At 39.1% G+C, this 13,928-nt stretch overlaps 2 protein-coding genes across 5 annotated transcripts in view; one reads left to right on the top strand and one right to left on the bottom strand.

Moving 5' to 3' along the window:
• LOC111250863 (uncharacterized) overlaps positions 1-13,928 on the top strand; it is a 32,752-nt gene that overhangs the window by 3,438 nt on the left and 15,386 nt on the right. The gene's annotated exons all lie outside the window — the stretch shown is intronic.
• Edc3 (Enhancer of mRNA-decapping protein 3) lies at positions 387-13,266 on the bottom strand. Of its 3 annotated transcripts, XM_086991042.1 has the most exons (6): positions 13,082-13,266; positions 11,143-11,430; positions 10,535-10,746; positions 9,652-10,103; positions 9,198-9,405; positions 387-8,878 (listed from the first exon to the last, which is right to left on the bottom strand). In XM_086991042.1, the coding sequence occupies exons 3-6, from the start codon at positions 10,702-10,704 to the stop codon at positions 8,419-8,421; spliced, it is 1,290 nt and encodes a 429-aa protein (XP_086847168.1). In that variant the 5' UTR covers positions 10,705-10,746; positions 11,143-11,430; positions 13,082-13,266; the 3' UTR covers positions 387-8,418. The 3 variants fall into 3 exon arrangements, with proteins under 3 accessions (XP_086847168.1, XP_022662508.1, XP_086847169.1); XM_022806773.2 differs by lacking the exon at positions 11,143-11,430 and having other exon boundaries at positions 13,082-13,265; XM_086991043.1 differs by lacking the exons at positions 11,143-11,430; positions 13,082-13,266 and adding an exon at positions 12,908-13,075.

The raw sequence follows: 13,928 nt of genomic DNA, 5'->3' as shown, positions 1-13,928 counted from the left end.
CAACTGAAGTGCTGGCACATACTCCAAATTCTAGCTAAACGTTTATTTTTAGCCCAGTTTAATAGTATCTGCTTCCTGTAAATAAACCTGTCTAGTTTTTTCTCAACAAAGAAGCGTAATGGAAACGACTATTTGATTTGCATCTTGGGTGAGAACAGATTCTCTATACCAATCGACATTGACATGACAGGTATATGTGAGTATTCATTCAAGCGAATCATCTAGGACCAATTATACAGATTTTGGATCGAAAATATTGTTTCTTTCCATTCGGGTAGCACATCGTTCAGTTTTGAACTGTTTTTGCTTTACATTATCAATTAATAGCAAAACTTATTTGCTATGTGAGTACTTTATGAACCTAAATAATTACGACACTCGAAAACTAATTATAAATTCAGAAAATTTTATTTTCATTTCCAAATCATTCTGACCAATATTCTGTCGCAGTCTGAATCCAGACATAATAGTATAAACCAAAGAAATTTTGCATACTTTTTTCTGCTTCTAATATTTCACGAACTGCATATTTAACGATTCGAGCGTACTTCATAACACCAAGGACGTAGCATCACGTCTTTTAGGTCAGCCGTGTCGCGTTTTTCTGTGTTTTGCCTTTGTTCACTCTTATGTTCCGTTCAGAGTAACAAGTATCACATTTGTCTATAGTAGCAGTAATCGTTAATTAAGATTTAAGTCGTAGAATAATTGACGAAAACCAAAATGGGCGAAACACCGCTTGTTGCCCTAAAAAACCATTAATTGCGATGTGAATAACATAATAGTGATAATGATAATAAATCTGTAATTTAAACATTTTGTCTATCGTCATCTCCTTCTTGGTTTTCGTATTAATCGCATTCTTTTTTCATGTGATTCATATATATATATATATATATGAGGTATCTAATGAACAAAAAATTGCGTCTTCCTCTTCGACCCTGTGGTGCCGCTTTCTTCTATTTCTTAAAGGATTGATACACTACGGTAGCGGCAGGAGATCTCTTATGACAACAGTTTTTCACAATTGTTCGTTATCCGAGAGAATACATCGCACATATAATTTTATTTGTAGTAATTATTATTCATTTTGGCAAAAAAATCTTAATTTAATTAATTATATGTTTAAAGAACAACAATTGGGTCGGTATACCTCTTGTACAGAATTGTTGTGTTATCATACACAGTATACGTACCAATCCTCAGATTTTTAACAAATAAACACTTTTTGTTTCTCTGAGCAGGTTATGCATTCACAGCTACAGTGCTATTTGCACAACATTTTTATTGACCAATTCATTTGATGGCAAGCGCCAAGTACTACCAATGGGCGACTGCCTCGTGCAAAGTATTTAAATTATGGTAATTTTGAGCCGTTAATTCGATCTGGCTATTATGGCGCTACCATTATGATCATACCTTTGTTACACCTGCTTTTTTGCAATTCGTTAAAAAAACCCTATCCGTCTGTCTTGTACATGCATAGCCATAGTTTACGTATCAATTCGCTAATTTCCTCAGCTGGACCTTACGCTGGTATTTTATAGTTTCACTCCAGAACTTAAACAATGGGCAACATGTATCCTTCGCCGGCTCCTGTTTCTTCTCTGTGTCACTCCAATCGATTCTCCGTATCTTGGTATATATATTTTTCAGCTTAAATCCAGTCCGGTCGTGCTCCCATTTTCTACACAACTAATATATATATATATATATATATATATATATATATATATATATATATATATATTCCTTAAAACCATTTTTTGTTAATTTCTTTAGTTTATCGTTATTTCTCATCGTTTTGTCACTATTATTTCTCCAATGTTGAAGGCACAAAATTTGTTTATTAGTTAAAGCACGCACCTGGCCACGTCACAATGACAAGTCGTCTTATAGCTTACAATTACAATTGCAAACTACTGAAACAATCATCAGCGTTGACGTGACAGGCTTATTTTTTAGCGTGCTACCTTTTTCCTATTTTGTACAAAATTCAGCATTGAGCAGTTGCCTTCTCACTGCCCACGCGTGCACGGACAAGTCATCGTAATGTCATACTTGTATTATCACAGTGTCACTTCTATGTTTTGTTGGTCGTTTTCGTGTTTGTAGTTTCTATTCGAATCTTTCGGTAACTTAGTTTTTGTTTGGTCAATTTATCCATTGACTAGCACTGTGATTGCAGTATTTGTATTCCAGTGTGATTAGATTTTTCGCGCATTTTTTTGGCGGCCGGTGGAAAGTACCCCTTATTTTTTATTTTTGTCGAAACGTAAAATGTGTGTAGCTTAAAACTTGTTGAGGCAGCATTTGTCCCCCTTCATGTCTTTCCTATTACCATAGTAAGCGTTCTATTAACATATATTTTTATTACGATTCCTTAAGAGTTGACAATTGACTCCTTTGAGCTGACTGTGACGCGCGTTACCGAAGACGCAACACAAAGCAAAAATCTGTTTACCCCTATGTCGTGTTATTCTGATTAAATTGCCTCTTTGCTACATACTTTAGCGTGTTCTCCATCTCTAGTGTTGTTTTATAAGCAGAACTGCTTTTCAAAGTCCGCTAGGCCACAATCTATCTTCTGATGGACAAAAAATTGTAGCAATCGGCACATCATAACAGTATTGTGCTGATGTTTGATTAGTCTCTGAGTCTGCCATCTTCTGAGTGGCACAAATTCGTAAGTTTACCACCAAACACAAGTGACTCTGCTGGCGTCACATTCTGCAATATCGACTTACAGGCAAAGCTCTCTATAAAGGGATCTTCTTTTACATTTATTTTCAATTGCTTCTTTTATAGACGTTCTTTCATAACTTTTTTTCGCAGATTCAAAATTGTTTCTTGTTTTTTTCATACGGAGATACCTCCTTCATAGACAACATTAGAAATCCGCAGTATTACGCATTCGATAGATACAATGATGAGGTGATGCACTGGCATAATTTCCCTTTTTGTAATAAACACCACAGGACGGGTCGCTTATGATATTCAATGGCTTACTCCACTGAGGGCTTTACGACCGGAACAAGTGTATTATTATTATAAATTATAATCGAAATAAGCTTCTATGGTAACACATTTGAGCGTTTAGGCAATCGCTCTTTATTCGTTTTCCTGCTGTTTCCAAAATACTCGAATATTTACAGTACAATGCAGGTGCTCAACGAAATTTTAATTTTACTCCTCTTAACAAATCATAATACATCTTGTTCATCGGTCAGCTGGATTATTTTTTTTAATTGGCAAGTTCTAATTTCCCTTTGCCCGGATACATCTTGCTCAATGTGCAGTTATCTTCCATCTTAGACATGTGACCGTCAAGAACACGTCCCCTCATTGAATTTTCGCCGAATCTATGTTTTTAGGTCCTTTGTTATCTACATCATCAATTATTGTGTCTCCAGGTCTTATAGGCAATTGCTCCAAATTGTTGGTTTCACTTATTATAAATATTTTTATTGAGCACCCCCTTTTTTCGATGGTGTGAGGTTCATTTGTGGGTTAGACATTTTCACCTTTGTGAACATTACTATTATCATTATTTATCGTCCTTACCCTCCGTATTATTATACTTAGAATAACTATAATATGAAATGCATAATATATAATAATCGTAATAATAGTAATAGCGGCATTTATATAGCAGAAAACTTCTTGTATATAGAGATCTAAAAGACTGATCTGCAGATTGTCGTACAACTGCTACGCTTATTGTGCTTAGTGTATTTCTGGTGTATGCTTTGCGCCGAACTTGGATGATATGAATAGTTCAAACGCTAGTTTAGTTATTAAAACATTGGTGACTCTTATTTGAACCGTCACAAAGTTACATTTTAGAAACACAGTTGTTATGAGCACGTCAACCGTTTTGTTAAAATTATTGTCGAGTTCTTGCTGTTGTTGTATCGTTTTGACCACTATCGGAATAATCGCAGCTCTCCCGTTACTTATACAGCTTTGCATTGATATTTTTTATCTTTGCCATATTATCTGCATATAAGGATACTGTTGCCGCTATTAACAACACTATTCAACTGTGGCGTGGACGACATGGATAAAAATAATCGGCAGACGTAGAAACAAATTCAATAGAACCACTGCTTGTTACCTTATTTAGCCGTCCCTCGCATAAATAATTAATTACAAGCTGTATTACATTAGCACACGCACACGTCACGACAGTTGAGTAGATTCCGTGTATACAATCGTTCAACTGAAGCTTTCCTTTTCCACTTTAGTCGGGAGTCCCCGAAGTCAAAACCGTTGATTTTGCTTAACAACAGAGTCAGCACAAAGTGCCGAGACTACGAAATTTTGAAAACAGTGTTCTAACATCTATGCTCAGCAATGTCTAAATCCATCCGTTAGTTTTACTTACTATTATCATTAGCTTAATCTCAATGTCGTATGATTGTTTATAAAACGTGGCGTCATGCTAAGTTCACGTGGCTTCATAGTTTGGCTATATTTATGTATGCATATAATTGTATGGATGCAAGTATCTGTGTATACGCGCGCCAATTTTTAGATAAGAATTTTCATCTTAGCTTCGAACAGCGAAAATATCAAAAATGAATGGATGGATGGATAAAAACTCAGCTGAGTTGTTAAGATATATTTTGCTGATTGGGGAAGAAACAACAGATGTGTGTCTGCGGGTTTCTGTTTGTTGAGTTGTTATCATTATAATATGTCCGTCTATGTTTATTTACATGACCATGAAGTTGGCATAGATGATTTACAAACGTAGTATATATGGAAGATGCGTAGCACAAAATTTGAGAAGTTTTTGTTTCTTTAGTAATTATGCACGTAACTATCGCGAGATTTCTCCATTCTGCAGGCAGCCGTTAATCAGCTCGGCGTACCACCTCATTTTCAACTTTCACTGAGCCCGGCTGCCACATGGGCGTTTGCCACCGGTTTGCTGATAGTAGTAATAATAGTAATATGCTAATATTAGCAATCTAAGTTTCGTCATGGATCTTTATTCCCGTTTCATATCATCTCATCATGTTTTCGGTATTTCCACCCCTGCTGGTGTATTTCTTGCAGGGTAAATCAACCGTGAATATTTAATGAGGACGTTTAATCTGTGTTTCTGCCTGGCGCATCACTCTGAAACCCCTTTTCAACAATCCTAATTTGTAATTCGATGCCGCGTTGCATCATAATTTCTTTCTCGCTGTCTGATCACACTTATTTTATTAGCTTGTCTCTTCATTATGAACTTCTAACTATTATTATGTCACCCAACTTCTATCTTAGCCAGTTGAACACTCTCTCGAAGGTGATCATTATTGGAATATGATCGGTACTTTACAGAGGATTCGTAACATGGATTCCACACTTTCTTTTTGTCCGCTAGCTTCAGCTGGGTTAAAATTGACATCACTAATATATATATACCATTAGATCACTACCGCCCGCCGATACGGTATCACCCCCGTGCCATTTCTTCTTGTCGTGAAATCTTTACATTACTTGATTCGATGCAATCGCTTACGAGACAAAAGCAGATTTGCACAACGATGTCGTTCGATTTCACGGTTACTATTGTGTGTGTCACGGAGGAGGAATGAAACCCTCAACTTTTTTCGATCCTTCACCCCTTCGCTTATACCGTTACATACAGCACAAGACGCCCCCCTCAGGTGTGTTGTTGCCCTTGCCCCACCTGACTACCACTAATGTACATTACATTCAATGGTCACCCATGGTACTAACGCATGTCATTCACTTTTCAACCATCAGACTTCTATACTTTTTCACATCTCAAGCATTCATCGCTTATTTGCCCTCCTTACTTAACCTGATCATTTAGCTCTTTTGTCGGTTTTTTTAGTTGAATTACATTTACCATCCGTGTATGTGTGTCGTGTTTGTGTATTTCTGTTTATTTTCTTTGTTATGGATAATAGCCGTAATGACTGACTCTTCTCTCAAGAAGTCGGCGAACTCGTCATTCGGTTTCCGGCCTTGGTTAAGATCAGGTACGGCACAAATCCATCACAACTATATATTTGAGAAATCTTCCTTCCTTTTTGTTTCTCATATAATCCAAGATGGCATAACCTCATGCCTTTCACAGGTGTTTCTTGTTTTTAACTGCTAATCCTGCCTCTTTTGTGTGTCCCATGCTATGGCTCTCTTAGGTAAAACAGCTGATTGAATCTGCCTTTTGCCTCCATTTCTGTTACACTTTCGTTTGCTGTTTGTTACAGGACTTTTGTACAAGAGTATACAGCATTTACATAACACAGGTGTATTACGCAGACACACATCATACATTTAGCACACTACAGGCAGGCTACAGTTGATTTCTTTTTCTCTTGAATAACCACCATCAACCGCACGGAACCGCGTCCCAACTTGAACGAATTTTACAATAGGGTTTTTAGCAGAAAAAATCTGCACGTATCTTACCTCGAACTTTCCCAGGTAATTATTTAAATCTGAATATTTGTGCTGGTTGTAAGGGCCAGAAATGTGACTCTTGGAAAATTTGACAAAAAAACGTTTGCCAGGTCGAAAAACAAAATAAGAATATAAACATTCACTAATATTACTACTAGGACACACAGTCATGTTGTAACCCTGATTTGCTCATGGACTACCAAAAAAAATCGTATATTGCCACATCAGTGGAGATATACATTGAGACAGACATAGATTAAACATGAATTCACAGGTCACTGAGATCCGCCTATTATTATAATGGAAATATAATGATATCGCAAACAATCCATAGTGTTTGACACTTGATATTAAATTCGATCCACATCGAGCAGAGGGCCCCAGAGGTCCACAGCTTCTAGCTAAAGGGTTAGTTTTACAGCGCAGTACTTGTTTTACAACTCTTCAGAACTATATTTAATTTGGTCAGTTTTAACTTACTGCGTTGGGCGCGGCTGCTGGTTGCACTTCCGTTAGCACCCCCTATTGACATTTACGCCACGACGCTTTCACTTTTAACTTATATACGGATTCGTTGTTCTCACAGCTCTTAAATCATGCGATACTATCATATCACCACGTCTAACTTTTCTATGACAAATTTTTCGTCACTTAGAACTTTAATTAGCTCATCTTCCCACGTATACACGCCTATATACTCACACTTCACGTCTCCGTTTTCTACCTTTGTCTTTTGTTCTCTACGCCTTTGCTCTGCTTCTACTCTGCGTTTCTAACGTTCCATAAACAGCTTCCGAATTTCCGCCAAGCCTTGCAATAGTATATATACGTGTGTGTGTATAGTACTTCTGTAATAATAATAATTAGAATGATGATCGCAATAATAATAACTATACCATGCTACCAAGTCCATGATCTCCCCGCAGTTCTTTTGCCTTTTCACTGTCGAAATCCCGCACGGTCCTAGCTATACGAACCTGCTCCACTATGCGGGCGCCGTAATAAGCGATATGTCGATCACATGCTACGACTCATTTGTCGTGAAGGGCTCAGCAAGGAACAGAGGTCTCGATTCGTTGTAAATAATCAAGAGCAGTTGAACCCTTGCAGCGGCATATCTCGGACTGTGTTATACGTACAATATTCCCTACCTCCACGTCTTTATCCTCTTAATCGCTTCCTGTTTTTTTCGGCACTTTGCAGTACTACTGCCATTACGTCTGAATGCCATTACGTCTGAATTCCTCTTCGAAAGCATGCTTTCTTCTTTTATATTACTTCGGTTCGTACTTGCTACCATATTTTCATTTAATCTCTTTCCGCTCACTCGGTTCACTTTCAGTCCGCAGATGTCTTCATCGTTCAGTTTTAGCGTCATATAAGTATTATACATATGCTTAGTTCTGTGTGTTCTGATAATGCTTCGTTCCGTGTATTCTCATAATAACCCGCCTCTTTCTGCACTTCAGTAGAGGACAATGCGACGATTTTCAAATGGCTTACTTTGAAATCCGAATTATTTGAATCATTTTTGTATCATCCCATTACTCTTTTTCTTCCAAATCTTTATCCTTAGCTTCTTCACCTTGCTGTACATTTTTGCTATCGATCTGTCAGCCTTGTCACCGGCACATACGTACGCATACTGTCTGCATGTATAGAAGAAAATAACCCTAAAAGATGCACTTTTCTCGTAAAGAGCATTCTTCCATCCCACTGGTACTAATCAAGCATCCAATCGGCAAATAACACCCGGTCAAGAAGATCCGTGCATTGTCTGCATAGCGACGAATGCCTGCTTTCAGGGTCTAGCGTCCGACTCACCTACATAGCACACCTTGGTGTATGATGTCTCTCATGCATTTCGTATGGTAATTCGTACATGCACTTTTCCGCGGATAAGTTTTCCAGCTTTTACCTTATCTTCATTCGCGTCCATTGTCGATGTACCAATATCGATCATTTCTGTTTCTCCCTCTTCCCCACCCCTCTTTACGCTCGCTTGATTCGGGCAATAAACCCGTCCTGAGGATACAGACCTTCAGCGTCCACTTCTGCTTTACTTTTGTACAACTTAGCTGGAACTGCGAGATCGCCAATATACATCTTACACTTAGCATCCTTCTCCGTGGGCACGGACGATAGAAGCGGCAGTAGCGGAAACAAGACAATATTGGCAAGATTCGGTGAATAGAACGGCGGATCTACTAGAAGTACCGTGGTCCAGGCACGTTTTCCGCACTGGTCTAGATACGGGTGAAGCGAACAGCCCACGACAATGTCGACGGCACTGGTCGGCGGATGAGATGCGTCAACCACCTGGACTCCAGCCAGTTCGGCAAGCTCGAGCTCCGTACGGAACGCAGCGTCTTCTGCTGTTACCGAGCGGGTCGTCATCACGTAGATGTTCGGGACCTTTCCACCGGCTAATTGACGTGCAGCGGTGGTTCCGCTGTTGTCAATAAAAGTAAAACAAAATGTGTAACAATAATGGGAGTTTCAGAAATGCGAGGTGACCAATTAAGAGGGACACAGAAATTAAATGAAAAGCAGTTGTGTTAAAAATGTTTTTGAAACATGTATAATACCACTGCGTAATAATTACCAGCTTAACCAGGTAACGTTTAGGAAAAGTTACCAGCATCCGCTTAGTTTTAGAGACAAAAGTTGTGGGCGAATTTGAAAGCGATTTCATCATGCTTAAAGATTTGCATAATTTGCCCTAGGTTTAAACAACGCCATTTAGCATTGATATAGATTCTATGGCATACCAAAGCGAGATGTTTAGCGGCGCAGATACTTTCTCTGGCGAAACGACGAATACGACCGTGTTACGGTTATTCTGTTGTAAAATTAGGCTGCAAATATTTCTGGCAGTTGCTTCGCGCAGACAGTCAATAGAGAGCCCACGTCGGATTGCCTCGGACAGGATGGCATCACGTGTAGACCGAGCTACAGCAGGGACTTTTGAACCTGAATCTACAAAGAACAAATCAAATTCAAATTCACTACTTTAAAAGACGTTTTGTTTCAGGTCTCAATTCAGCTGCAGCACCAAGCAGACGTTACGCAAAAAAAAGCGCCATTTAACAGTAAAAAGAGACCTGAGATCAAATTTGTACCGCTTCTATTACCATTCTGTCGTTGTCATCAGGTTCGGAAACATATTTTCATTGGTGGAAACACTGGCACCACATTTCATAGCTCGGTCATTCGAATACGCACCGACGTTGAAAAGAACGATGTTGTGGCGTTTTTGATCATCTCGTCTAACGACCTTGTCGGAATTGGCGATTACGTTCTCATCATGACGGTACTTTTTCTCTTTGCGAACGTTGCAGTCAGTCAAACGAATCACGTTTTCGCCAGCATGAGCCCGGTTAATTTCTGCAAAGACTTTCTCTTTGTTGAAAAGTTCAAGGTTTTTCTCAAAGTCGAAGTCTTCCTGCAACGAGACTTCGTCACTCGCGCCACCAAAACACTCTTTGTCCCTCCGGGCACGAGAGGTAGAGAACGAATTCGAGATCGTCCGCTGCCGTTGAACCCGCTGACCATCTTTGTCAAGACGAGGAGTCTTCAGTGGTGAACGGCCTCCACAACTGGGCGAGCTGCGTTCTTTGAGAACGGGTGAACCCGAAAGCTTGTTCACGAAGCGGATGTTCGCAATGTCCGCCGCCCTATTGAGAATCGACGACGAGATAGAGCAAAAATAAATTCAGTTATTATGATTAGATCCATAATAGCACTCTAACGGGTTTGGAGGCTGAATGAATCACGTGGCCAAAGCAGTCCACAAAATTCACAATATTATTATATTCAAAATATTAATGAACACGACTATAGTTTTAAAACTAAATGGGTTGCGTCATGGGGTTGAAAAAAGGTTTTTGAAACTTGCGTTATAGTATATACAGCCTAATAATAGATTTTTTTTTAAATACTGTTTGCATTTAAAGCATTCAATCCGGAGCTTTCCACACAAATATGCTATTGAGATCGCATTAAATATTTATAAAATGGGAGCTTCAAGTAACTAACAGTAAATGGCATATGAATGGCTCTGATATTTATAACACTATACCCAAGAAAATGGTAATACGACACTTACGCAATGACAACTTCAGGGTGAACGAGTTTCTTGCCATCCTTCGATGGATTTCTGATGGCCACCGATTGATCGCGTTCATCGATGCGATCGATCACTCCCCGATAGATGCCTAATACTGAGCAATCAATCTCGACAAGCGCCCCCTCGTATTGGACGCAGTCTCCACTCATCCCTCCGCCGTGTATATTTATATTTTCCCGTTACCAGAATATCTAAGGAAATTTAAATAGCGCATGAACAATTATAGGGATGCTTATAGGAAGAAACGCTAACTCCAGGTGTCCAATTTCCAATGTTTCTTATCAACAGACGATGTTAATTAGAAAGAAGAAACAACCATGGAAAATATAATATTTCACATTTCAAACCACTAATTGTTGTGCCAACGTCGATGGCTCATTTCCCAAAGTCCCAATAGCTCGGTCTTTACCGGGGTTGTTTTGAACAAGAGACTAAATAAAGTGTGGCAACAACGAGCTCCAACATATTGTCACCTCTGATCATAATTTAGTTAAAACTATCTCATATACATTCTATATTGTTTAACGTGAGCTCAAATTTTTTTTTTCTATATAGTTTCATTTATCAAATACGTTACCCTTATTAACCTTATAACAATTGGATTGTGCTGTTGTAATTCAGGCGGCTCCTTCATCTGCTTAGCACTTCATTTTGTTCATCGAATTCATATATCAAATGGAAGCTCGGTAGCTCCAGAGTATAAGAAGACTCGACGCCAGATGGCACAAACCGGCGTAGATCTTCTTACTGTACTAGTTTTGCCATTACATAGTGATGCGGCCAGAAAGATATGATTCGATCGATTGAACGACGTGTCCCATTTACTCTATCGCATTCTCATTCGTTTAGTGGGCTCTCTCTAACGGTAGATGAACCTGAATAATGAAAGGGTGGCATATAGTTTGTTGTAGCACAATTAGAGCGAACAAATAGTTCTGCTTGGAATAAACGTGGTTGTTTTATTTACTGTTTGATTGAGTTTTCGAATAATCGGGTGTTCTGTTAATATTTTGTTATGCATTGCTGTGAACAAAAGAGAACGTACAATGATACGTGTGGATACCAAGCATTTACGAGCTGCAGTTTTCAAAAAACGACTATGTTTGTCCGAATTCAGTTTTCTCACTAGATTACTAGTTGTCTGTTGTACGGTTGAAAAAGTCGAATTCTAGTAAGCTTAGTGGGTTCGTGATAGCTTAGTAGTCAACGTATTTGCCTGGTAATCTTGGGTACACGTTGCGGTCTAGATTCAAAACCTAGCATAGACAGACAGACTTTGTTTCGTGCTCGGAGTCAGCCGTCTGATGGAATTATGCCTAACGGCTATAATACCGAATAAGACTCGAAACAGAGTTTTAGTGGGCTAAAGCTATGAAGAAAAAAACAATCTATATAATACTTAAAAATAATGAGTACATGAGACTGAAATAAAAGAATAACATGATGGACCCTCGATAACTCAATGAACATCGTAGAAGCAACAATGACACAAACGTAACGGTTACCTCTTAAAGGGTTACCAAATAAGTTATATATGAAAACCCTCATCTAGCAATAGCTGATAGTGAAGATTTCACGAGTCCAGTAGTAGTTAATAATATGAATAAGGTAAATCCATTGACGGTGAAATAGCTGGTGCTCTGAGATAAAAAGTCAATTGTGCAATTTTTTTCTATGCTTCGTTGTTTTCTGAAGGACAAAGACCCAAAAAGCGAAGTCACGACACCGCAGGTTAGGCCCTAACATCATTTACGATCATACCTTCAGTAAAACATTTTCTTCGTGATTTTCATATCGTGTAAGATAGAATTCAGACCAAGCACTGACTCAATTTGTACGTAAATATTAAAAGACAAAAATCTCTGATCAGCTTTCACGGCACCCGAAGTTGCCAAATAATTTTACTTACATGATAATAATAACAACTGTGAGAAACCAATGTGGACAATTGTGGAGTGTACTTCTAATGTTATTGCGTGGTACTACAAGAATCCACAGGCACGGGCCCAAACAGTGTGGCTATCGTCCATACACACACGTCATTGATCATCACCACGGAAGCCCTGCGGTCAGATTTCATACTTACGAGCTAGGCGAAGCCAGGCTAAGAAATAAGGCTTTAGGTAACCAACAGATTGAAAATTCACCATAAAGCTGGTTCACGGTTGCAGAAACAAGAATTCTAACATACTACAGAAACATACGTGCCAGGGCAACAACGGCAGAACGGCCCCAGTTCAATGATTATATCAAAAAAGATGCAACTGCAAATATATTCTAACCAGTATCGCATCCTGAATTCGGTAACGACAACACGAACCTCGACCAGGACATGAAGTCGATCAAACTCACCTGCTGTTGCTGGTTAAAGGGTCTACTATAACCACGACCAGCCTATGGGTAGTCTTCGTTGCCACATAATACCACAATGGCTCCTACACAGCACAACATAGGAGTCAAGCGGAGCCTTATTATTACTCGCCACAAAGTGTGGTTTGCCTGATTACCACACGGAAAGAAACCTACCTTTATTAGCCAACCCAGGCGGACCTTCAACACGGTTAATATCTTCGTCCTAAACGAGCTAGGTCGTTCCGTAACGACACTAGTACGATAGCGCCCTCTCGATTGGTCGCTGGAAACTTCGGAAATTCGTGAAACGCAGCTGGTTAAGACGCAGAAATCTTTGTTGTCTAAGGGAGCCATGAACATGCGTTCATTCGTTTTGATGTGTGCCTGGATGTGGCGGGAGTTTTTAACATGCTTTTTTTTTGTCGCGTGGCACATCAAATAATGCTCAACGGCTGAAGTGTCAAACGTAAAACACGTTAAACATATTTAGTCAATGGTCAGAGCGCCAGCCCCGAGTTTTGCTTTGCTTCTGGTTTGATATTAACCACGCTTTATTTTACCTTTTATTTATAATAAAGGTAACGTTGAATAGCGGCGAACTGTTCCCTAATCTGTTTCCATAACCTAATCCATAGCCAAATAGCTTTTTCTATATATATAATTTTAAAATAAAACAGTTCATCGCGTGACACAAATTGAGCGCCCTTGCTTTCGTAAAACATTCTTCGCACCGAAAACATATCAGCACAGACGATGCTAATGGCTGCCTTGGTGTTTGTAGATACTGATGCGGCGTTTAACCAAATTATTGTCACGCTCAATGGAAAAAGAAACCTTTTCCCCCTAGAGAGAAAAGTAGTCGGGTTCATCCTTTGCATCCGCCTTATTAGGAGAAAGCTTTGGTGACTCACAACCAATTAGGACATTGTGTGGCCTTCGGGGAATCGTTTTCGATCAGGCGTACTCACGCTCTAATTTAATAGTATAGAATAAATAGATCAACTCTTCAGGAGTTTGTGAA

The sequence above is a fragment of the Varroa destructor genome, unplaced genomic scaffold, assembly GCF_002443255.2.
Source record: "Varroa destructor unplaced genomic scaffold, Vdes_3.0 BEIS01000005.1, whole genome shotgun sequence".
Classification (NCBI taxonomy): domain Eukaryota; kingdom Metazoa; phylum Arthropoda; class Arachnida; order Mesostigmata; family Varroidae; genus Varroa; species Varroa destructor.
This window is presented reverse-complemented; position numbering and strand designations above follow the sequence as displayed.